This window comes from Nicotiana sylvestris, chromosome 4, assembly GCF_000393655.2.
Source record: "Nicotiana sylvestris chromosome 4, ASM39365v2, whole genome shotgun sequence".
Lineage (NCBI taxonomy): Eukaryota > Viridiplantae > Streptophyta > Magnoliopsida > Solanales > Solanaceae > Nicotiana > Nicotiana sylvestris.
In genome coordinates, this window is record NC_091060.1 from 2,682,007 (window position 1) to 2,706,012 (window position 24,006).

Below are 24,006 nucleotides of genomic sequence, written 5' to 3' on the forward strand. Positions count from 1 at the left end.
ATTGTCTTTAAGCCTAGGGTCTCCCGGAAACCACCTCCCTATCCCTCCGGGGTAGGGGTAAGGTCTGCGTACACTCTAACTTCCCCAGACCCCACTAGTGGGATTCTACTGAATTGTTGTTGTTGTATTTTTATTTTGCATAATATTATTAATATAAGATTAAATAATATCTAATACTATCCACCAACAAAGATAAGAAGCACTTTTCGGACTGTAATTTAGGCAAATGTGAAGAAATAACCTAACAACTATTATCTAAATTTGAATACACCATTGATTGCACCGAATATTGATATTTCCCACCAAGAAAGATACCAGCTACTCTTGACAGATGTTAAGAAATAACCTAACTTTTGTCTAGATTTCTAGATTTGGATACTCTGAATGATCGCTAAACCACACCCTTGAGTGCACGACAGAGGGGCAGTTCAACACTTCCAAGAGATTTGTGTTCGAGTAGTACCTAGTAGGCAGAGGCGGATGCAACATATTAGTACCGAGTTCATCTGAACCCACTACTTTTGATGCGAAGTACAAATTTATGTGTAAAAATTTAACTAAAATTGCAATAAATAGGGAGTAAATATGAACCCAAAACTTTAGACGTACAATGCTTCAATGCTAAGAACCTTAAAGGTTGAACCTATATAACTTAAATCCCAGATCCGCCTCTGCTAATAGGAACATGAAGTTGATATATACTTGGGAAACGTGACACATACAAATCACAGCATAGCACTAGCTGGTCACAGAAGAAAAACCAAAGCAAACCACAACTGAAGCAAGGGAAGTAACCACAAAATCTGCGTTCTCCATTTGTCCCAGAGTATCAACTCATGATGCTGCACTTGAATACTCTAACATGATGCATCTGAGATGCTACATTCAAAATGTGTAAGGATAAATGTGATCATAATTACTGTACAAAGCGAAACAGCCGTTACATATAGGGAATGGCCAGGAACAGTCTATTATTGGAGCGCATTTACAATTTTATGTCCTTGTTAGTGGACAGTACTGAAAAAAATGGCATCTCTCAGAATAAGCAGACCCTCTTTAGACCGAAAAAATCAAGAGGGAATCATGCCGTTGGAAGTGGTAGTATTCAGGAGCTTGCTGCTAAATGATTAAATATCGATTCAAGTGTAGATTGGCTGACGCTGTACTCTGATATCCCAAGTTGGTTTCTGTCGATTCCAATATTTTGCAACTTGATGAGCATTAGGTAAGTAAGAATATACATCCTAAAAGAACTTAGTATGAAGGAAAGTGTACCTGTTCCTCTCTATGTATCCGAAAACATCAGCAAGTGAAAGACCTTCTCCACAAGGCAACTGAAACAATTTTAAGAATCCATCAGTTATTGAAGATCATGTCCACATGCTAAAGTTATGTAATACGTCGGGAAAATACTCTCTGCCCCTTGGCTATTGAAATCTTATTCAGATAGTTTGAAATGTTAACGAGGCATAGCGCTCAAGCTTTTAGCTGAATGAGGCTAAAATGCTAAAAGGATGGACCTATGTTGCAAAATCAGTACAAGAGTAGATTCTCAACCGGAGTGTGGTCTGCCTAAATCGCCAGGTCCTCATCAGGAGTGGATTGTCTCAAAAAGTTTGGATTGTTCCAAGAAGTTTTGGATTGTTCTGAATGGTACAAAGGAGTTAAAATTTACAGGTATCCTGAACGGTCAGATGCGTCTGTTTGCTGAAACAAGTGTCTGCCTCTGTCCAGAATGTTGGGGTTTGCATTGGTTAACAATGAGAATTTCGCCTCTTAAGACATAGGGTTGGAAATTTTAAATAGAGGAACGTCCAGATACCTCTGGCATTGTTTTAAATTCAATATCAGCAATGGTATTCACTTACTGTTCAGTACCTAGAAAGATCAAGCTGACCAAAACTAGCTTCAGGATCCTATAACCAGAGAACCGCAAAATTATGTCATCTTCTTAAATAGGTCAAATCAAGCTTGCAGACTATACATAACGAAAGGGCTATTTTGATGTACTTAATCCTACAGCATCACCCAGAGAATGAGCGTCTTCTATGATCACCAGAGAGTACAGCCTCGATAATATGGAGAGATAAATACGACTCTATCCGTCCCAATTTAAGTGAAACGCTTTCCTTTTTAGTTAGTCCCAAAAAGAATGACACCTTTCTATATTTAGTAACAATTCAACTTTAAATTTCCCAGTTTACTCTTAATGAGATGATTTCTAGCCATACAAGTTTTTATGATTTGTTTTAGACCACAAGTTTCAAAAGTCTTACTTTATTTCGTAAACTCTGTGCTCAGTCAAACACCTTCAAATAAGTTGGGATACTTATTAGTACTTCACATGATTCGTTATAATATTATCCGATAAAGTTATACTAACCGACAATCAACTCTAGTACATATAGGGACGTGTCCACACGTATAGCTTAGCAAAAATATCTTGCTACTTGCTTCACATATTAGTAGGTCAATATTCAAATATTGGGAAATGGAAGTTGACAACTTGTTATTTCACCAAAATATTTGTCGTTAAAAAAGGGTATGTGTAGTTTGGTAAAAGACTTGCTTCACATATTAGTAATCTATGTGGTCAATGACGAATGATGGTAAGCTTATAAACAAACATATATATATATATATATATATATATATATATATATATATATAAAAGTAATCTACGCAAGACATAAACTGTAGTAAATACACAATTAAGTACAGCATCAAGGTATAATAAAAGATATAGTCAGAAAACTTCAATAAAGCAAAATGAATAATTAGATAAGACATGTCAAGGTATAATAAAAGATATAGTCAGAAAACTTCAATAAAGCAAAATGAATTGTTAGATAAGACATGTTTTAAATTCAATATCAGCAATGGTATTCACTTACTGTTCAGTACCTAGAAAGATCAAGCTGACCAAAACTAGCTTCAGGATCCTATAACCAGAGAACCGCAAAATTATGTCATCTTCTTAAATAGGTCAAATCAAGCTTGCAGACTATACATAACGAAAGGGCTATTTTGATGTACTTAATCCTACAGCATCACCCAGAGAATGAGCGTCTTCTATGATCACCAGAGAGTACAGCCTCGATAATATGGAGAGATAAATACGACTCTATCCGTCCCAATTTAAGTGAAACGCTTTCCTTTTTAGTTAGTCCCAAAAAGAATGACACCTTTCTATATTTAGTAACAATTCAACTTTAAATTTCCCAGTTTACTCTTAATGAGATGATTTCTAGCCATACAAGTTTTTATGATTTGTTTTAGACCACAAGTTTCAAAAGTCTTACTTTATTTCGTAAACTCTGTGCTCAGTCAAACACCTTCAAATAAGTTGGGATACTTATTAGTACTTCACATGATTCGTTATAATATTATCCGATAAAGTTATACTAACCGACAATCAACTCTAGTACATATAGGGACGTGTCCACACGTATAGCTTAGCAAAAATATCTTGCTACTTGCAATTGGTAGTAGCAAAGACATACTGGACGCGCGCACACGTGCAATTTAGAATGCTAGCCCATTCTTCCTGTCCAGGGGTGCCAGAGAGGGAAAGAGGTTTAATCTGTTGTAGATGTTTCTATGAAGTTGATTTTATTATCTAAGCTTCACTAATAGGTAAAGTTAATTAGCCTGGACTCTTATTGGTGAAAGAGCATCTTATATATCAACCAATGAGGAGTTCCGGATGCAAAAGAACTGCGACCAGAACCCTCAGGGGTTGGCCTGGTGGCAATTGACTTGAGCCTTGGGGTTTGCTCCCTTTCAAGGTCTCAAGTTCGAAACCCACTGGGTGCACTGAGGGCCATCGAACTGGGTAAAACCTGAATTAACCGTGGTGTCCTTGCGGGAAACTCCCTGCCGAGGGCCTGTGCACCCCGGGATTAGTCGGGGCTCGAAGAGACTCGGACACCCGGTGCAAATCAAAAAAAAGAACTGCGACCAGTTCAACATGGCATTTTTTTCACAAGGTAAGATTTTATTAATAAACATGTTCAACATGACATTACCTGGTATTTAACACTCAATCCATTGCAACCTTGAAATGCTGCGCCAGGAAATGAAGACTGAATGAATGAATGGATTTTGGAGAACTTCTCCTTAGCCAACCACCACTCACAGAATATCGGCAACGGGAGTCCATCTAGCATGATTCCAGAGAGGCAAGCAAAAAAATAAAAAAGATTAGTTCTCATTAGATGCACTTATCTGTGAAGACCATTCAAAGAAAAGCAGCAGAAGATTTCATCGACATAAGAGAGAATCAAATGATGGTGAAAAAGAGTAGAGCTCCAAAACCCAAGAAATAGAATGGACGGGACAATTAAGAAACTATTACAAGAATATTTAGCCTTTCAACAATGTAAGAGCTCAACAAGTTTGTGTACCGTGAGGAAGTCAAAAGATTGTGATGCGAGTATAGTTAATTTCCAAATAATAAACAGTTTCAGGTGAGAAAAATCTACTGATTAGTAAATAGAGTAGTTATATCATTTTCTAACATACTAGCGTCAACCAATATAGATGATCATAAAGAATTATTTTCCCAACTGAAAATTTATCCATATACTGAATATTGATATAACAAAACTGCAAACATTCAACAAATAACAACCTTAAATATTACATGCATACTCAAATGAGTCATGTTTACAATGTAAAAAGAAGATACGCAAGTTCCTCTCTAATAGAAGGGGTGTCCTTATCAGAGGGTATTTGAGAAATCAATTATTGAACTACTCTGAGAGACCACTAACTGAAGATTTTTCCTTTAGCATGGTTTCATTGCTTAACATTCCCCTGGGACACCGGCAATCTAAGGTAATATTTATTTTCTTCTTGACCAATAAAATATAAAGGGGAAAAAAAAAAAGCAAGATCCAAAAGGCATGCAATGGAGGAAATTTAAGGATATAGGCTGATGTACCATCACGATCTAACTGCTCTGACAACTGGTCACCAAAAATTTTACAAGAGTCATCAGTTGCAGATACTAGTGCTTTCACCCTTTCTTCATTGCCAAACCACTGTCCAACAGCCATGATCGTTTCCTTTGATAGGCTTATTTCTGCTGCCGATGCGTCTTCTGAGGCTATAGAGTTGGTACCTCCAATGCATACTTCAATATCATTTAATATACTCCTAGAGTGAGGACGAATATCAAATAGTTTCTCTTGAATTAGCAGGCAGAGATTTTCCAGATCCATACAGCTGACTTCAACTGGTTTAACCTGGAGATAAAGATGCAGAAAGGATATATAAATAGTTCTGTTTGAAAATGAGTGTGGAATAAGCGTCACAAGTACCTCTAGTTCAAGATGATTCCCGAAGCGAGTTTTCAAATGCTGAGAACTACCAAGACACCTCAACCTGCCTCCAACCTTGGGATACATTAAGAATAAGAGGTAAAAAAATTCATTGAATTAGGCCTTTGGAAAATGGGATTATTTATAATCAAGGTAAGAACACTGCTCAGATACCATTATCCCAATCCTAGTGCACAGAGCTTGCGCCTCATTCATGCTGTGAGTAGTTAAAATTACAGCTGTCTTTCCTCGTCTAGTTGAGAGACGAGATATAACTTCCCACATGAAACGTTTGGCAATAGGATCCATACCTGGAAAAATGACAATACAGATAAAGATTTTGTAAGAGAAGTATCTAGACAAAGCTATCACTTGAACATTTATGTTACAGAAATTCTAAATAGGGAAGAGAGCAGGTTTGCAGATTCTGTGAATTCAAAAAACTAGAGGCCCCTCATATGTTAAAATAGCTTCTAAAGAGTCCTATAAGACTCCAAACAAAATAACTTTCAGAAGCTATGGCCTAAACTTAAGATCTAACATCTGCAAAGGTATGAATTCAAAGCCATTCCAAAGGAATTATATGTTCAAGAATGTGGTCACTAAAACTCCCAGCTTAAAGGTGGAAATTGCTTCTTCTTTTTTTATATCAGATAACCATAGTGTCGGGGCTAGCTTACACATACCTCGACTAATTCCACGGGTTACCTGCTACCTCCCACTAGCACAGGTACCGGGTAACCCTGTCCACTAAGGCTTGGACATATGGGAGGAAATCACCTGGTGTTTTTTCCTACGCCGGGAGTTGAACCTGAGACCTCATGGTTCTCAACCCACTTCATTGACCACTAGGTCATGCCCTTGGGAAATTGTTTCTTTTGCTATTTAGAATGGGTTTTATTGAACCTCTCGATTTAAACTGCTTAAATTTAGATAAAAATATCAAACATAAAAAGATATTGGCGGAATGACTAGAGGTAACTTAACGACCTGTGGATGGCTCATCAAGAATGACGATAGGCGGATCTCCAATCATTGCAATTGCAACAGATAACTTGCGCTTGTTTCCTCCGCTTAAGGCAAAGGATGGTTTATTTGCATGTTTCATCAGGTCAAACTCGAGCAACTTTTGCATAACAACCTGTCAAGATGTACTAGTATCAAAAACCATTTGATGGTCAACAAAGACCACTTCAACAAAGACACTCGAGCAAATTTTCACTCTTTTTTTTGGTCAAATAAGAAGATTGTCACTCTTTTTTTTGGTCAAATAAGAAGATTGTCATTCTCATTCAAGCTCTAATTTCATGGCATTACAAAAAAAAAAATTGATTTGTTTGCAGTCATTAAAGTTTAGATGATTATTTTGCTGTCATTCCCATTTTATACAGGTTTTTCCTTCTCCCTGTGAGACAAGAACTTTCTCCAAAGGCAATAAAATGGTGTCAGAACGACCTCTCATTGGCATACCATTAGATGATTCCACAAAGTAACATCAAATTTCTCCATTAAGAACATGTCTTAAAGAACATCTGGAAAAGCAGACTTGCAAATAACATAATAAATCAGAGAATATGACTAAGAGTGCAGCATGATGTAAAATGGTTTCCTGGAAAATGTAATCCTGGATGAAATATTTTCCTACGTGAAAAATGACTTATGTCATTGAGGTATAAGTCAATTCCTCTTAAACTATTCTAGTTCTATCTCAATGTCTTTTGTTTCAACCAACATTTTAATATGATTGTCAACCTTTTTTGTAGAAGGAACAATATTGTCAACCTTTAATATTCAAAACTACACAAAACACCACCTCCATGCTACATCCACCGCAATCTGCTGTTAGTACAAGTGGCCAACTTTAATTTCCAACAAAAAAAACAATGGAAAATTATATGAACAATTGTTTTTCCAAAGAAACAAATTTTCCCCGGAAAACATTTTACTCCGTAAAAATCACACCCTAAACTTTAAATATCATCATCTGTAGGCACTATAAGTGGACATGAACCAGGAGAGAAACTCGTCCTTATAGGCACAGCAGCAGAGGCTTGGCATATTCAAAAAGTAATTAGAGAAAGGATTCTGAACAAGTGTACTAGGTACCGAGCTGCCTTTATGATAGAGGTAAGTTGGAATATCTCTCAATCTCATACTAATTAGCTTAAGAATCTCAGACAGGAGGAAGATCAAACATGAAGAGACTTCACTTGAACCAAAATCCACGAATCAAGAAATTATCAGGAAAATAATGTTACACCAATATTCACAATTTTCTTTTCTGATAAAAAAAATATATTGACATCCATATCATTTTTTTCGAATAAGTAGATTGGCATCCAAATCATAATTTCATGTATTGGACTGATCTCTTGGTGGGAGAGGTTCTTTATTAGTTTATTTTAGATAATGAAAGCATTCCATTACTACCAACACATGGAACTTCAGACCCTTTCATTTCAATCAAAATTTCCAATAAGTTGCTCGAGTTTCACCTGATGAAACATGCAAATAAACCATCTATTCTCTATGGAATGGAATGATGAATTCAATAATATTTCCCAAACGTTGTTACCCAGAGTTTCTTCTGATCATGCTCCCCTACTGTTAGAATGTGGAGAATGGGAAAATCATAAGTCTTATTTCAAGTTCGAGAATTGGTGGCTCGGGGTGGCAGGTTTTAGTGACATGGTGAAAACGTGGTGGCTTTCTTTTGAGGTACAGGGTAGACCTGATTATATTTTGGCCTGCAAATTGAGGATGCTGAAAGGAAAGCTAAAAGAGTGGAATGGTACAAATCATGCTAACTTTGAAGTAAGAAAAACTCAACTTCTAAGTTCCATGGCAGAAATGGATGTTATACAGAAAACTAGAAACCTATATGAAGATGAGCTTTTGCAGAAGGCCAGCGTGTTCATGGAGCTGGAAGATATAGCAAAAAATGAGGAGATAGCTTGGAGACAAAGATCTAGAATTCTTTGGCTCAAGCAAGGGGATTGGAACACAAAAAAATTCAGAGAATGAAAAATGCACACAGGAGAAATAACACAATTGATAAGCTGAAAGTTAATGGTGTGACAGTGGAGAATCCAGAGACTATAAAAGGGAAAATTATATCCTTCTACCAAAAGCTTTACACTGAAACAGAGGAATGGAGACCAGAGTTTGTTTTGGCTGATTGTCCTTGTATAACTCAGAGTGAGAAGCAGTGGTTACAAAGATCATTTGAAGAGGATGAAGTTTGTGCAGGAGTTAAATTATGTGCTTCAGACAAGGCACCTGGGCCAGACGGATATACTATGGGTTTTTTTCTTTCTTGCTGGGATATTGTAAAGGAAGATGTTATGCAAACCTTGAGGAATTTTCATACACAGGAGTTTTTTGAGAAGAGCTTTAATGCATCATATATAGCCCTTATACCAAAGAAGACCGGAGCTCGAGAGTTAAAAGATTTTAGGCCTATTAGCTTAATTGGGTCTATGTACAAAATTATTTCTAAGGTTTTGACCGAGAGATTGAAAACTGTGATCTCCAAGCTAGTAGATAGGCATCAGATGGCTTTCATAAAGGGGAGACAGATAATGGATGCAGCACTAGTGGCTAACGAATGTGTTGATTCAAGGCTAAAGATGAAGACTCCTGGAATTCTTTGCAAACTTGATATTGAGAAAGCATATGATCATGTGAGCTGGGTTTTTCTTCTTAAAATGCTGAAATCTATGGGTTTTGGAAGAAAATGGATTAGATGGATGTTCTTCTGCATAAGCTCAGTCAAGTTCTATGTTCTCATCAATGGTTCCCCAAAGGTTTCTTCCCTTCACATAGAGGTTTGAGACAGGGTGACCCTCTCTCCCCTTTTTTGTTCCTAATAGCAATGGAAGATCTAAATAACATGATAAAGGTAGCAAATAACAATAGGTGGATGACTGGTTTTAAGGTGGTAAGTACTGTAGGTGGAATGCAGGTAACTCATCTACTATATGCAGACGATACTTTGGTATTTTGTGATGCAAAAGTAGATGAGCTAAGACATCTCAGGTTAATTCTAACAATTTTTGAGGCAGTCTCTGGTCTACATGTCAATTGGAGGAAAAGCCTTATTTTTCCAGTAAATGAGGTAATTAATATACAAAGGCTGGCAGGTGTTCTTGGACGCACAGTTGGAACTCTTCCAACAACCTACTTAGGTATGCCACTGGGTTCTAAAAACAAGTCGTTAGATATTTGGAGTGGAGTGTTAGAAAGATGTGAGAAAAGATTGGCCAAGTGGAAAAGCCAGTACATATGCCTAGGGGGCAGAGTAACTTTGGTTAACAGTGTCTTAGATGCACTTCCCACATACATGATGTCCCTTTTTCCTATTCCTACAAAAATAGAGAAAAGGATCAAGGTTATGAGAAGGAATTTCATCTGGCAAGGAAATAAAGAGAAGGGAGGTTACCATTTGGTAAACTAGAATGTTTTGACGCAAAGCAAGAAATCTGGGGGCTTAGGCATAAGAAACTTGAGACTACATAATAAAAGCCTACTCATGAAATGGCTTTGGAGGCATGGCAGGGAAGATCAAACTCTATGGCGACAGGTCATCACTGAAAAATATGGATTAGAGGGACAATGGATACCTAGAGCAGTGACAACAACATATGGGGTTAGTGTATGGAGGTCCATCAGGGCTATTTGGCCGCTTTTTGTGGGGAATGTTTTTATTGTAGTAGGGAATGGGAGGAAAACATCCTTTTGGAATGATAACTAGCTAGGACATGGACCTCTGAAAGACCTTTTCAGTGACATGAAAGTTTTGAGTTTGAATAATGCAGCCACGGTGGAAGACAGCTGGGATCAACACGGATGGATTTTCAACTTTAGAAGAGAGCTAAATGACTGAGAATTACCTAGATTCACTGAATTTCTGAATGTTCTAGATCAGTTCAAGGGGACTACAGTGGAGGAGGATATGTTGAAATGGACAAGGCATAGGAGTGGCTCTTTTACAATAAACTCAGCATACAAAATGCTCAACAATCAAGGTCAGCAAACCCAATTATGGAGTTGGAAAACAATATGGCAAGACAAAATACCATCTAAAGTAGCATGCTTTGTATGGTTAGCAGCCAGGGATGCTTGTCTAACACAAGACAATCTAATGAGAAAGGCATGTCATTGTGTTCAAGGTGTTATATGTGTGGAAATGAGGCCGAAAGTAGTAGCCATTTATTTATACACTGTAACTTGGCTACAGCTTTATGGCAACTATTTTTGAACATGAAAGGGCTGTCATGGGCCATGCCCAGGAGTTCAGGGGAGCTGCTTGCTTGCTGGAATTTCTCAGGAGACCTGATCAAACAAAAAAAGTGGTGGAAGACTATCCCGGGTTGTATATGGTGGACAATTTGGATGGAAAGAAACAGTAGATGTTTTGAAGGACACAACAACTCCTTACAGAAGATCAAGATGAACGGCTTATTTTTGTTTCACTTTTGGTGCAAGGAAGATTTTGCACATGATGTAGATTCAATGATAGATATCATAGGATCACCGTAGTAGGAGTTAGAAGATAGCCGTGGTTTTACTCGTTTTGATATATGTATCTGTGGCCTTAGCACAGCCTTTGTGCTACGATTAAATAATATGTTACCTTTCTCAAAAAAAAATAAGAAATAAGCTCATTCTTGTTAGAGAAACTTATGCAAAAGCACAGGTTGAATCTAGTTCACTTCTCTAGTGTTCGTCTCCGTCAATCTGTATTCCTTGATGTATAAAGAAAAAGAAACAAATTAAACTACTAATTTAGTCATGTTGTCTGGAGACATAACAATCTTTAGCATCTACAAGACTTGAGCAATTCTACCAACAAACAACGTATCACATCAACAGAACATGTACAAAACGTATCACATCAACAGAACATGTACAAAGCCACCACCCTACTAGAACTTGTAAAAGATATGCTATGAACTATGATAGAGTCAAATTCGAGTACACTTTTGGACATATAAAATCAAGAGATACGTACATCTTCCAATTCATACTCTGGTACTCCTTTAATTCTTGCATAGAGCTCAAGATGCTCTTGGACGGTCAGAAATTCTAGTAAAGCATCAAACTGAGGACAATATCCAATCTGCATTGAGAAGACACAGACGGCATGTAAGTAAATTCATTGATAGCAAAAGGGAACTGGGTTCATTATACAGGAAGAACTATCCATACATGTCTACGAGCAACCTTGGGATCTGAACGTATATCTTTACCAAAAATGAATGCCGTTCCATCACTAGGGTTTTCTTCTCCTGCATTAGTAAATTATAAGAGAATATTTGACTCAACGTTGGTTTATTTTTCAAAAGAAATTAAGAAAAGTAGCAGCACAATAGGACGTAAGCACAATGTTTGCAGGTAGGAACAAAATAAGTAGTTTAAAGCACACATATAACTTGTTAGAACGAAATCCTTCATGTTTTGAAATGTTTAAAGAAGAGCATAATTAAAGTACTCTAGGAACTTTAAGAAATTTAAACAAACCAATTACCAAAAGAGACAGATTGTCAATAGCCAGGGTACTTTTCCAGCAATTGATGATATAAATACAAAGTGGTTCTGTAAACTTCTTCCATTATCACAAATATGCATATTCTCACAGCTAGACGCAAGCCTACTCACAAATATAGAATTATGTAATGCTGCAGAACAGAATTGTACCAGATAGCATTGACAGTGTTGTTGTCTTCCCTGCTCCATTAGTTCCTAGGAACCCAAAACACTCTCCTTCTTGGACAGAGAAAGTCAGTGAATGGACAGCAACTTTTGGAACTTGGGACTTCCCTCCAGGATAGATCTAAATAAGAAACATACTTAATTCAGCAGACTTAACGCTTTAATCTTTTGAACTATAGGCAAGAGAATATTCATACCTTTCGAAGATTACAAAGGTGGATAACAGCATTATCAGTTGAGCCAGATAAAACCCTGTCTCTCTCTGCTTTAACATCTATGTCTTCGTCCAATTCAGAAGCAACATCGCCTGAGGGTGGTCGCAGAAGAGGTTCTGAAGACCCGGAGGAAATAGCATGCCTAGATTTTCCCAAGCTTTTCCACCACTCATTAACTCTGTAAAGACTCCTTTTTTGTTGAGGCAAGAATTCAAGCCCCAGAGTTAAAAGGAAAAACACAACGGCCTGAATCGTTGGATATCCAAAATTAAAAAGTTTCCTTAAAACCTAAGAGATCTTAGCAAAGGCTATAAATGAGGTGGGATACAGATAGCAAGGAAGAAGGACATAGATGGAAGATAACTAACAAAGACACAACAGGGATGAATAGTGCTAAGAGAAAAAAATCGTTCCTGAAACTACACAATACATGCGAATACGAGCAAACAATGCATCAAAGGCCTATAAATGACCAAGAAGAAATAAATACCAAATGAAGATCTCAACAAGCAAAAGTGCTTGTTCAAATTTGAGGTCAGCCAATGGAATTATTCCATTGTTTAGCATGCGCAAACTCAAAAAGTGATAAAGTAATCCGTGGGAAGAGAGATCACGTGGTGGAAATGATGGTTACGCCGGGAAATTTTTTTTAAAAAAAAATAACTGAGAAATCCCTAAGGACCGTTGGCGCAGGATCCAGAACTCTGTGGATAACCGGCCCGCCCCTCTACTATTCTTGTTGAAGTGCATGACCATTTCATCTGAAAGCATAAGTGTCAGAGAGAGCACACTTTCATTGACGTAATTATATATCTTCAACACGCCACCTCACGTGCGGGCTTGATTCTTTTCAATGAGCCAAGTACGTGAAAATTCTTTTCAGTGTATGATCATCTTTGCACAGCACACTTTTATTGACTTAAATCTTCAACACTTCTCCACTTAAATACCAGGGCATTCGTCTGTGGGGGTGGGGGTGGGGCTGAGGTGGGGGGTTCGAGCTCGTGATCGATTTGATAACTGTTTGTGACAAGAGAGGTAGAAAGTCCTCCTAATCTTGTACGTGTAAGCCTAAATGATACGATCTGGTGGAGGTAAGTGGTAATGAATGTGACATGTTTTCAACAATTCTGTGTCTTTCCGTCACAGAAGGAGAGAAAGAGAAAGGAGAAGCTAAACAAAACACTAACAGATGACATATCACAAATGACTTTTCTTAAGAAAGAAACAACTATGAGATGATCAGGCTGCAAGAAAGTTTAATTAGAGTCAACAAACCAGATGGCTACCTCAGCAGCCAAGTATAATATAGCAGCACCAGTCACATTCCAGTCAAAAACGTTATCTCTAGATCCATTCTTCATCCCTTGTCTTAAAAGAGCCAATGAAGCTAATCCATCAGCGAAGCAAAATCCCGGTGACAGTCTAAAAAAGTTCTGCAAAAGATTGTCCCTTGTAAGGATTATTCATTGAGAGAGAGTTGATCACATATGTGCTAAAGTGAATACATTAAGAGACATTACTAAAAGGTAATTAGAGAGTGAGTCTCTTGAAGACAATATCTTACTTGACAATCCAACTAAGTAATTCATTTGTTATTGCCATTGGTTATAGCATAGTGTACATTGGTGTAAATAAAAAGTTTTTATATCAAGAAAGGGCAGCATGATATAGAAGAAGCACAGATTCGCAAGACCATCCAGTTTCATGAGTATTCTTTGGTACATTTATAGGTACAGTGTTAAAAAGTTCCATTTTTTCGTTTATCCAGCTCTTCTCCTTCCAGATCAATGATTTAGGACTTCTAAAATACTCGCTCAATGTTTAGTTGTCGCCAGAGTAGTCATTCCGTGATTTTACAAAGCTTCCAGGTGACCGATAAAGTGAAGATAGTAAACAGAAAAACGCATTTCAATATTTCGAACTTGAGATCCTACAATCTGCAGAAGCAGTAACTTAATGCATGGAAATTGACAATTATTATATAAATTCAACAAATCTCTCTAAAGGATGCCCTTCACATCTAAAGCTAAAACCATAACTACCAAGACATATAACATAATATAGTAATTCAGAGAGAAATACTTTAGGCCTTCCAACCTTGAGCAGAGAATTTAAGTGTGTTGTAGAATTTATAAGTCCCATTATGAAGGATAGAACCATAAGAATGAGGCCAGTGAAAAATTGGACGAGGAGGACCACATTCTGCACATAAAAACGATATCAGGATCAACAATATTCCACAAGTAACAAATCTTCAGATATTCTTCAAAACAGATACCTGAGCCATGCTGTGCTCGGAAAAGAAGAAAGTGAGGCAATATGTTGATGATGCCATTGCTAATCCATATTCAAGAAACAACAGAATTGTTGGAATGAGAGAATCCTTTCCAATAAATTGCTCAAGACCTACAGAAGCAGTTCTTTTTAAAATAATTGGATAGTGAAAATCATTTTTTTTAAATAAGGCAATGAGAACTGTTAAATGGACATTGGGCCTAACTCAACCCCAAAAGCTAGCTCAAGAGGTGAGGATTGTCCAAATCCATACAAGGAAACCACCCATCCCCTTCATTGTCGATGTGGGACTCAACATCCCCTCTCATGCCCAGGACTGGACATCTGGAGCGTGGACAATAATGGGACCCAACATGGGAAAATAGGGATGGTTCCTGCTCTGATACCGTGTTAAATGGACATTGGGCCTTACTCAACCCCAAAAGCTAGCTCAAGAGGTGAGGATTGTCCAAGTCCATATAAGGAGACCACCTTCCCCTTCATTGTCGATGTGGGACTCAACAAGAACAAACAAAAATCATACTCCCTCTATCCCAATTTATGTGGCGGAGCTCAGATTTCGAGAGTCAAATTTCTTAATTTTGACCTTGAATTCGGATATAGAATCTTTAACCTTTTTAAAACAAAGTTTATATATTTGAAAACTATGTAAAAAAAAATACTAAAAATCACAATGCTTACCAATTTAAAATATCTGAAAATGCATATGAAAAAATCGCGGTCAAAGAAAAACACTTTTAACTCTTGAAATTTGAACTCCGCCACATAAATTGGGACGGAGGGAATACAACTTTATGTGGTATTTAACAGGAGAAAAGACAACATTCTCACAAGGTGGATAGAACTAACATGATATACTCAAGAATATTTCATATAAGTGATGACCTTCCTCGATAAGGAGGTTGAATCAAGGATAAGAAAAACAAGCATGTGATCAGTACAATAGTACGCCATATGCTAGGAAATGAACCTTGGGTCAAACTCAACCTAAAAGCTAGCTCATAAGGTGAATGCCCAAAAGTATATAAGGAGACAACAAACCATAGCCGTAACTAATGTGGGACTCTAACACCCTCCTCCTTCCCCGCAAGCCCAGGACCGAACATCTGGAATGGAGGTCCAACACTGGGTAACCAAGAATAAGGATGGTTCTGGCTCTGATACCATACAAGGAAAATGGACCTCGGGCCTAACTCAACCCCATAAGCTAGTTTTTGAGGTGAGGATAGCCCAAGAGCATATAAGAAGACAATAGCCCATACCCTTGACCAATGGGGACTAACAATCTTTTCTGTCAACACAGATCCAAACAGCCAAGTTATACAGTTTAGATAGGATGGAGTTACTATGGATAATGTATAGGCATTATCCAGTTTTAATCTCAATCTGATATGAGAGATTGAGTAACTTGGCAATAGTACTGTGAAATGATAAAGATGCTTCTGAAGAAACTATGGTGTAGGTTCTCATCTTTTAGCATACAGCTCGTATACTAGGTTTTTCCCCATCATTAATAAAATTATTAACCTCATAAGACCTAGTTGTAAGAAAAATATTTGGAACAACAAAAACATTTGAAGCAAACTCCTTTATCAATAGATAGACAGAAAAAGCTGAAGCATACCAAATATCCAAAAGAGAACTAATGCAAAAGATGAAGGAAATAAGAAGCTGATGAAGTCCCATATATATGTGGAAGCCCAATATGAGAGTATGGACACCTGCAGAATTTGGGAGCATTAAAGCATCATTAGCAATTCTTAAAATGTGTGATAGACTAAGACATGTTGAAGAGAGAAATATACCCCACTGATTAGCTGTTGATGCTTAGCTTTCACTTCACGTTCCTGCAGGAAAAAACATAAATATGTACCCAGCCAGCAGAGTGGTTATACTTGACACCTCAGGCAAATTACAGAACATACTTTACAAAGGGTGAAAATAAATAACATCCAGAACAAATCAGCATGCCAATCATAGATGAGAGCCATTGTTATGTGTGAGAAATGTTAGATTATCATGTGAGTATGTGTTCAGATTCATACATGTCTAAAATTGTTGAAATTGAATAAAGAAAATCATATATAATATTCAATAGGACACCTTAAGATATTCCCTATGAATTTATAGAATATGTACCTACTTTACTAGTATAGGGACGGATTACCTATATTATACCTGGGGGCTGGATGGTGCTGAAGTATCAAGAACACTAATAATATAATTTCTCAAACTGCAATACAATTTGTTAGAAGAAAGAGCAAATTTACCTTGACAATCGCCACAGCGAATGAGGCAGGAATAAAAGAAAAGGCTATATTGATTACAACTGCAGCAGAGAAGGCGTCCATATCCTAAAACACAGATTACAAGATAACCATCAAAAGAAGCAAATTCAGAATTACATCATTGACTGATGTATCATAGAGCAGTAGATAAAAAGTCAATATTCAAATATTGGGAAATGGAAGTTGACAACTTGTTATTTCACCAAAATATTTATCGTTAAAAAAGGGGTATGTGTAGTTTGGTAAAAGACTTGCTTCACATATTAGTAGGTCAATATTCAAATATTGGGAAATGGAAGTTGACAACTTGTTATTTCACCAAAATATTTGTCGTTAAAAAAGGGTATGTGTAGTTTGGTAAAAGACTTGCTTCACATATTAGTAATCTATGTGGTCAATGACGAATGATGGTAAGCTTATAAACAAACATATATATATATATATATATATATATATATATATAAAAGTAATCTACGCAAGACATAAACTGTAGTAAATACACAATTAAGTACAGCATCAAGGTATAATAAAAGATATAGTCAGAAAACTTCAATAAAGCAAAATGAATAATTAGATAAGACATGTCAAGGTATAATAAAAGATATAGTCAGAAAACTTCAATAAAGCAAAATGAATTGTTAGATAAGACATGTTATAGATGATATTTTACAAGGTACATGCAGCAGCTGTAACTTAAACCTGCGAAACATCTTCAACACCACTAACCCCAAGATTTACTTGCAGATTATCATGTTGAATGTTATTTACAGGACGTAAAATAATGTATAGCCTTGTAGGAAACAAAATATGACTTCACCACAGCTAGCTCTTTGAGAAATAATCAGTAAACATTCTAGCCGGAACAATTAATCAAGGAATTTGCATTGACAGACGTAGAATGCTACAATTTCATCAATAATAAGATGATAGAAAATCATACATGATGTTGCTGATGCTGACTTGCTGTCTGCGGCAAAGGGTGGTTACGAGTGAGAATTGTCATATTTTCATTATGTGTAGCTAGCCTGAGTATTGCTGAATTCATCAAATTGATAAATGTTGGAGCAGAATGCTGGCAAGAACTGTTGTGTAGAACAGTGTACCCAAGGCTACCATCACCAGTCTGATTATCCATGACTATCGCTCCATACCTGTAATAGAATATGCATGAAACTGATTAGAGAAGGAAAATATGATTCATTTGGCAGACCTATTAAGCTAAATAAATAGCGATTGCAGGCAAATGGGGAAGAAGTAGAATGTATAGTACAATCACTACATTCGATTGGAATGTGACGAGACTTCATTTACTTGCATTTTTTTTTTTTTGAAAAACTAACAAGTTTCAATATAATAAATGAATCTCCAGCCCAAATTATGTGCTCTACTTGCATTTTAAATATCGACAATTGGAGGTTTCTGATCATTATATGCCCAGGATAGTAATAAAGTATAAGATCCAGAACTGAATCGTAGCTGTCTTCTATCTAGATACTAAAGCTCTCACCAGACTAACTATGTCGATACCTCCAGAAAGCCAGTTGTAAACATTTTTATACATGTTATGCATACTTGTTAAGTGTCTTAAATTGGTTGAGGAAATAGGTTGTCGTATCCTTATACGGTCTTGGACAATCCTCACCTTGAGGTTAAGTTAGACCTGAGATCCATGTTCTTAACATGGTAAATGAGCCAAACTTTGATGACCCCATTTTACAACTGCTTTCTCTCTTTCATATTCCATCACTCTGTGCTTCTCCCTCTCAACTCAACCCGTGAAGCTGCTCTGGTGTCTGGGTTTCTCTTTTTTCAGCCCATCGAGCCACTAACTTCACTCAGACTCACTCCTAACCGATTAGGCCTTCTCTCTCACTCTCTCTGCTCCAGGCCCACTCATCCAAAAGCTTAAGTTGGAGTGTGTAACCACCTCATCTAAAAGCTTATGATGTTAGAGAGAGTGCAGTTTATCTTCAACAAACTACCTTAAAGAAAAGATTTTCCAAGTATCAATAGTAATTAGTATACTATATAGTACACATAATAATAGCCATGGAATGGTTGAAGTGCATGTTACATGTGCAAAGGACATTCTGAAGCACTAGTAAAATGCTAGCCAAATATACAAAAATAAAATACAACTACAACAATCCTTTGAAGCTGAAGATGACTTTCAAAGTAACTCACCTCGACTGATAAGATTCATTAAAGCTAGACATAAGATATTCACTCATCGAAAGTAGGACAGGGCCCAAAGTTGATCCTGCTGCTTCTATGGCATCGTTCATTGCCTTAGCAGAATCAGGAAACCTGTATGTTGTCTCTCGATACTTTTGGATCCAGCCTCCATGGACATGGTCAGAAACCTGCACCATCAAAGCATTGCAGGTAAAGACCTTTAAGTATTAATAGAAAGAGTAAAGATGAGACCGCAAATAGTAATTAGACCTCCTTTGCTATAGGCGATGTGAGATCAAAAGGAATTGGACCACCTCCTCCTCCACCACTTAATAAAGGATTGAAGTACGAGGTTGTGAAGAAGACCGGCTGCTGATCAGGATGTGGCTTTAGCTTAAGAAACAGCAGACCAAGAAGCAAAAAGAATGCAGGAATTAACAACTGGAACACAATTGTTTTCCGATCTCTTTGAGCTGATTTCGCTCTCTTAATAAGTAGGGCTTTCGAGTGTTTCCAGAAAGTAGACCTAGAGAGTATACAACAGCAACAGCACTGCATTGTAACAAGGCTAATCACACTTGAAACCGCAGCCCAGATTAGACTACAAGCTGAACCAATCAAGGTCAGCATAAGCCATATGACTCTAAAATAGCTTCCACATAATTTGGAAGGGAAGAATGTCTTTGAAGTGTTAGTTTGGCACACTTTTAAATCAACAGAATCACAAAAAGTTGGATCTGCTTTCTCCTCAAGGCCCTGTGCTTGATCGAAGTCACCACCAGCAACCCTCAGAAACACTTCCTCCAGAGTTGTAACAGATATGCCATAGCTCTCAATACCAAGATTGTCGACTTCTCTGTAGTCTGTGGTTTCATATTTAGGGTTGGATCTTCTCATGTAGCGCTCTATTTCTCGAAACATGCTCTCAAAGGAAGAGGAGGATGCCAGGGGAAGCTTGAAGGAAACCTCTGCAGCAACCTACAGCAGTAGAAAGTTGAACTGTTTGGCATGATTAACAAAAGTTTCTCTGACATAAAAATGTTTTCCTTTTCTCTTTTTATGTAATTGCGCTCAACATGGAAGTCGGCATAGCAAATCAAATTTGTAACCCTCCTCAAATTTATAAAAGTTTCAAGATACGCTAAATATAGAACTTTTATTTTTTATCTTAAAAATATACTTCTATTACGGATTTAAACCCCTGTGATTGATTTTTGAGTTACTTTTCAATTTATAAATAATTGGATATACAATTAGAGGAATATTAATAATTTTAATATTTTTAATTATTAACGGTGGGTATCACTAATTATTAGTTAAGTTAAAGCAATTAAAAAAAAAGGGGGGGGGGGAAAAAGGGAAAAGGGACTAAAGCCCATAAAGGGTTGTTGAAGAAAAAGGGAAGGCTTAAGGCCTTAAAGCAGTAGCTGGACGTAAAAAGGTCCAAAGAAAGAAGCGACGGAGTTATACGCACAAGAAACAAAACACTATTCTTTACGCACACAACAAAATAAAATTCTAGGGTTCTTTACCAATCACTAATTCTTGAACTCAGGTATGTAAATTTCCCTATTGTCAACTATCCTACCGTGGTAATAGGCAAGAATTGAATAGTTAATTCCCTTCTTCCTCTTTATCAACAGTAAATTCCATGTTTATGTGTGAAACTTTAAAATTGATTAAAATGCATTGGTTGTTGTAGAATCGATTGTTTGACTGGTGTCAATTGGACTGGGGCGTACGTATTGGCTCGAGAAGTATTAAGGTGAGTTGATATAACTCTTTTACTAAAGTGGTTTAACTCACAAAAGCACGCATACAAGGTGTTTGATGAATTGCTTAAAAGAGTTTATATTTACTTAATTGGAGCGAGTGAGTACTTATTAACTTAGAATTGTTCTAGCAAAAGTTTAGATGATTTATTATGTGCATAAATTTCCCGATTTTTGTGTTATTCTTATATGTTATTTTCATGTTGAAAATTTATGAAGAAGCAAGAATCTTTAAAAATACTTTTAGATGTTTATTTCATTCTTATGTCATGCTTTACATTTAAGGATACCAGCATGAGCATGTACATGATGTTCCAAAAAGAAAAGATTTAGACTTGAAAAGTCACAAGAAGAAGTAGAAAGAAAAGTGGAAGTATCCTTTATTCTGAGAAGGGGTCATCGTCCAGGCCGAGGGTCCTGACCAAGGCGTTGACTTCCTGAAACTGTTAGAGATAGCTATGTAATTGTCCCACATTGGAATAGGAGTAGTATCCCCTTTGTATAGAGTAGCTATAAATAGCACATCTTGTATTGCATCACACACAATATCAATATATCATATTTTCTCCCGTGCCTTCTCACATGGTATCAGAGCTATCGTGAGAGATTTATCGCTGTGCATAAATTCCAGCGATTCCGGGAAGTAAAATCAGTCACCGGAACCCTTTTTTTCCGGCGACTTTCAAATTTGTTTTGCGTCTGCTTTGTCTCGGTCAGTGTTGCGCACAAAATCCAACACTACCACAAGAGTAGTCACTGTCCGACGACCAAATCCCAGTGAAAATCTCCGGCGGTACTGTAGTTGTCTAAAGAAAATTTTCCGGCGAAGTTCCAACGTTGCGTGGGCCACCTTCCGGCCATTTTTTGGCGACGACTCTTCAGGACAGATTGTTTCCCTTGCAATTCCGAGCCTACCCATCCAGGTTACACCAAATTCCGACCACTTTTTTTATTTTTCCGGCGTGAATAGTGATTTCAAAAAGTTGACTTCCGGCCATTTTTTGAAAAAGTTCCTTCAGAACAGTTGGGTCTTCTGGTAATTCCGATCCTACCCCTACTGTTTTTATTTCATTCCGACCACTTTGAATATTTTCCGGCTGCAACAGTAACTTTCCAACTGCTACAGTAGTTTACTATTCTGGTTCAGTGTTCCTTACTCTATTTTCAGTGGATTACAGTTGATTATTTCTCTTATTTGGTAATAATTTACAAGATGTCTTTGGGAATTGATGTTTTTGGGTCTAAAAGCATGAGTTCTGGAAACTCTAATGTTATGATTACCTCGGAACCTTTAATGGGAGGTTCAAACTACTTAGCTTGGGCTTCATCTGTCGAGTTGTGGTGTAAAGGTCAAGGTGTGCAAGATCATCTGATTAAACAGTCTAGCGAAGGAGATGAAAAGGCGATAGCGCTTTGGGCAAAAATTGATGCTCAATTATGTAGCATCTTGTGGCGTTCTATTGATTCTAAGTTGATGCCTTTGTTTCGGCCATTCCAGACATGTTATTTGGTTTGGGCAAAGGCTCGTACGTTATACACTAATGATATATCTCGCTTCTATGATGTGATATCACGGATGACAAACTTAAAGAAGCAAGAATTAGATATGTCTACTTACTTGGGTCAGGTACAGGCAGTCATGGAGGAATTTGAGACATTGATGCCAGTTTCTGCTAGTGTGTCAAAACAACAAGAGCAGCGACAGAAAATGTTTCTAGTTCTTACACTCGCTGGACTTCCTCATGATCTTGATTCAGTACGAGACCAGATTTTGGCGAGTCCGACTATTCCTACAGTTGATGAATTATTCTCTCGATTACTTCGCCTTGCTGCAGCACCAAGTCACCCAGTGATTTCATCACATATACTTGATTCCTCTGTTCTTGCATCCCAGACAGTGGATGTTCGGGCATCTCAAGCTATGGAGAATAGACGAGGAGGCGGTCGTTTTGGGAGATCTAGACCCAAGTGTTCTTATTGTCACAAACTTGGACACACTCGCGAAATGTGTTATTCCTTAAATGGCCGTCCACCCAAAAATGCCTACGTTGCTCAGAGCGAGACTACAGGTAACCAGGGCTTTTCTGTATCTAAAGAAGAATATAATGAGCTCCTTCAGTATCGAGCAAGTAAGCAAACATCTCCACAAGTAGCCTCAGTTGCCCAGACTGACACTCCTATTGCTGGTAATTCTTTTGCTTGTGTTTCCCAGTCTAGTACTCTTGGACCATGGGTCATGGACTCAGGCGCTTCTGATCATATCTCTGGTAATAAATCACTTTTGTCGAATATTGTATATTCACAGTCTCTTCCTACTGTTACTTTAGCCAATGGATGTCAAACTAAGGCACAAGGAGTTGGACAAGCCAACCCATTGTCTTCTATCACCCTAGATTCCGTTCTTTATGTTCCTGGTTGTCCTTTTAGTCTTGCATCTGTTAGTCGTTTGACTCGTGCCCTCAATTGTGGTATATATTTTATTGATGATTCTTTTATTATGCAGGACCGCAGTACGGGACGGACAATTGGTACAGGTCGTGAATCAGAAGGTCTTTACTACCTTAACTCGCTCAGTCCTTCCACAACATGTCTAGTTACAGATCCTCCAGATCTAATCCACAGACGTTTAGGACATCCGAGTTTATCCAAACTTCAAAAGATGGTGCCTAGTTTATCCAGTTTGTCTAGATTAGATTGTGAGTCGTGTCAGCTTGGGAAACATACCCGAGCTTCCTTTACGCGTAGTGTTGAGAGTCATGCAGAGTCTGTTTTCTCCTTGGTTCATTCTGATATATGGGGTCCTAGTAGAGTCAGTTCAACCTTGGGATTTCGTTATTTTGTTAGCTTTATTGATGATTACTCAAGATGTACTTGGCTTTTCTTAATGAAAGATCGTTCTGAGTTATTCTCTATATTCCAGAGTTTTTGTGCTGAAATCAAAAACCAATTTGGTGTCTCTATCCGCATTTTTCGCAGTGATAATGCCTTAGAATATGTATCTTCTCAGTTTCAGCAGTTTATGTCTTCTCATGGAATTATTCATCAGACATCTTGTCCTTATACCCCTCAGCAAAATGGGGTTGCAGAAAGAAAGAATAGGCACCTTATTGAGACTGCTCGCACACTTCTAATTGAGTCTCGTGTTCCGCTGCGTTTTTGGGGCGATGCAGTTCTCACAGCTTGTTATTTGATTAATAGGATGCCTTCATCTCCCATCAAG

The 24,006-nt window shown here is 37.5% G+C and overlaps 1 protein-coding gene across 3 annotated transcripts in view; it reads right to left on the bottom strand.

The window, feature by feature from the left end:
- Positions 1 to 672: 672 nt before the first annotated feature.
- LOC104235164 (ABC transporter A family member 1) overlaps positions 673 to 24,006 on the bottom strand; it is a 48,552-nt gene continuing 25,218 nt past the window's right edge. The window contains exons 21-40 of one of the 3 annotated variants that reach the window (XM_070171719.1): positions 19,285 to 19,992; positions 19,024 to 19,202; positions 17,780 to 17,990; positions 16,822 to 16,905; positions 16,357 to 16,398; positions 16,176 to 16,272; positions 14,535 to 14,662; positions 14,354 to 14,458; positions 13,543 to 13,689; positions 12,236 to 12,499; positions 12,024 to 12,159; positions 11,535 to 11,614; positions 11,338 to 11,445; positions 6,315 to 6,465; positions 5,499 to 5,635; positions 5,325 to 5,399; positions 4,946 to 5,249; positions 4,029 to 4,162; positions 1,276 to 1,334; positions 673 to 1,187 (exon numbers count right to left, since the gene is read on the bottom strand). In XM_070171719.1, the coding sequence (XP_070027820.1) occupies positions 1,106 to 1,187; positions 1,276 to 1,334; positions 4,029 to 4,162; positions 4,946 to 5,249; positions 5,325 to 5,399; positions 5,499 to 5,635; positions 6,315 to 6,465; positions 11,338 to 11,445; positions 11,535 to 11,614; positions 12,024 to 12,159; positions 12,236 to 12,499; positions 13,543 to 13,689; positions 14,354 to 14,458; positions 14,535 to 14,662; positions 16,176 to 16,272; positions 16,357 to 16,398; positions 16,822 to 16,905; positions 17,780 to 17,990; positions 19,024 to 19,202; positions 19,285 to 19,992 (3,231 nt within the window). In that variant the 3' untranslated portion in view covers positions 673 to 1,105. Of the gene's footprint in view, positions 1,188 to 1,275; positions 1,335 to 2,882; positions 2,943 to 4,028; positions 4,163 to 4,945; positions 5,400 to 5,498; positions 5,636 to 6,314; positions 6,466 to 11,337; positions 11,446 to 11,534; positions 11,615 to 12,023; positions 12,160 to 12,235; positions 12,500 to 13,542; positions 13,690 to 14,353; positions 14,459 to 14,534; positions 14,663 to 16,175; positions 16,273 to 16,356; positions 16,399 to 16,821; positions 16,906 to 17,779; positions 17,991 to 19,023; positions 19,203 to 19,284; positions 19,993 to 24,006 lie in introns of those variants that run through there. The other 2 variants (XM_070171718.1, XM_070171720.1) reach the window with 2 other exon arrangements.